Below are 270 nucleotides of genomic sequence, written 5' to 3'. Positions count from 1 at the left end.
TGCTGCTGCTGCTGCTGCTGCTGCTGGTGGTTCTGGTCCTGCTGCTGCTGCTGCTGCTGCTGCTGCTGCTTGAGTTTGCTGCTTAGCAGCTTAAGGAGAGAGCGTTGGGTGGCGAGGAGCTGCAGCAGCTGCTGCTGCTCATCAACCGGCAGCAGCACAGCAGAAATCCCACTGGCCTTGCCCACTCTGCTGCTGCTGCTGCTGCTGCTTCTCCTGTTGCTGCTGCTGCTGCTGCTGCTGCTGCTGCTGCTGAGGAAAGGGATGATGATC

General features: G+C 60.4%; 1 protein-coding gene across 1 annotated transcript in view; it reads right to left on the bottom strand.

Moving 5' to 3' along the window:
* Positions 1-270, bottom strand: part of EMH_0079390 (uncharacterized protein) — a gene marked incomplete at both ends in the record, with an annotated part of 2,072 nt that overhangs the window by 731 nt on the left and 1,071 nt on the right. The window contains one exon of the mRNA XM_013500128.1: positions 173-270. Within this exon, the coding sequence (XP_013355582.1) occupies positions 173-270 (98 nt within the window). The remainder of the gene's footprint in view (positions 1-172) is intronic.

Source organism: Eimeria mitis, genomic scaffold (genome assembly GCF_000499745.2).
Source record: "Eimeria mitis Houghton genomic scaffold, Emh_scaff5043, whole genome shotgun sequence".
In the NCBI taxonomy this organism is placed as follows: Eukaryota; Apicomplexa; class Conoidasida; order Eucoccidiorida; family Eimeriidae; genus Eimeria; species Eimeria mitis.
This window is presented reverse-complemented; position numbering and strand designations above follow the sequence as displayed.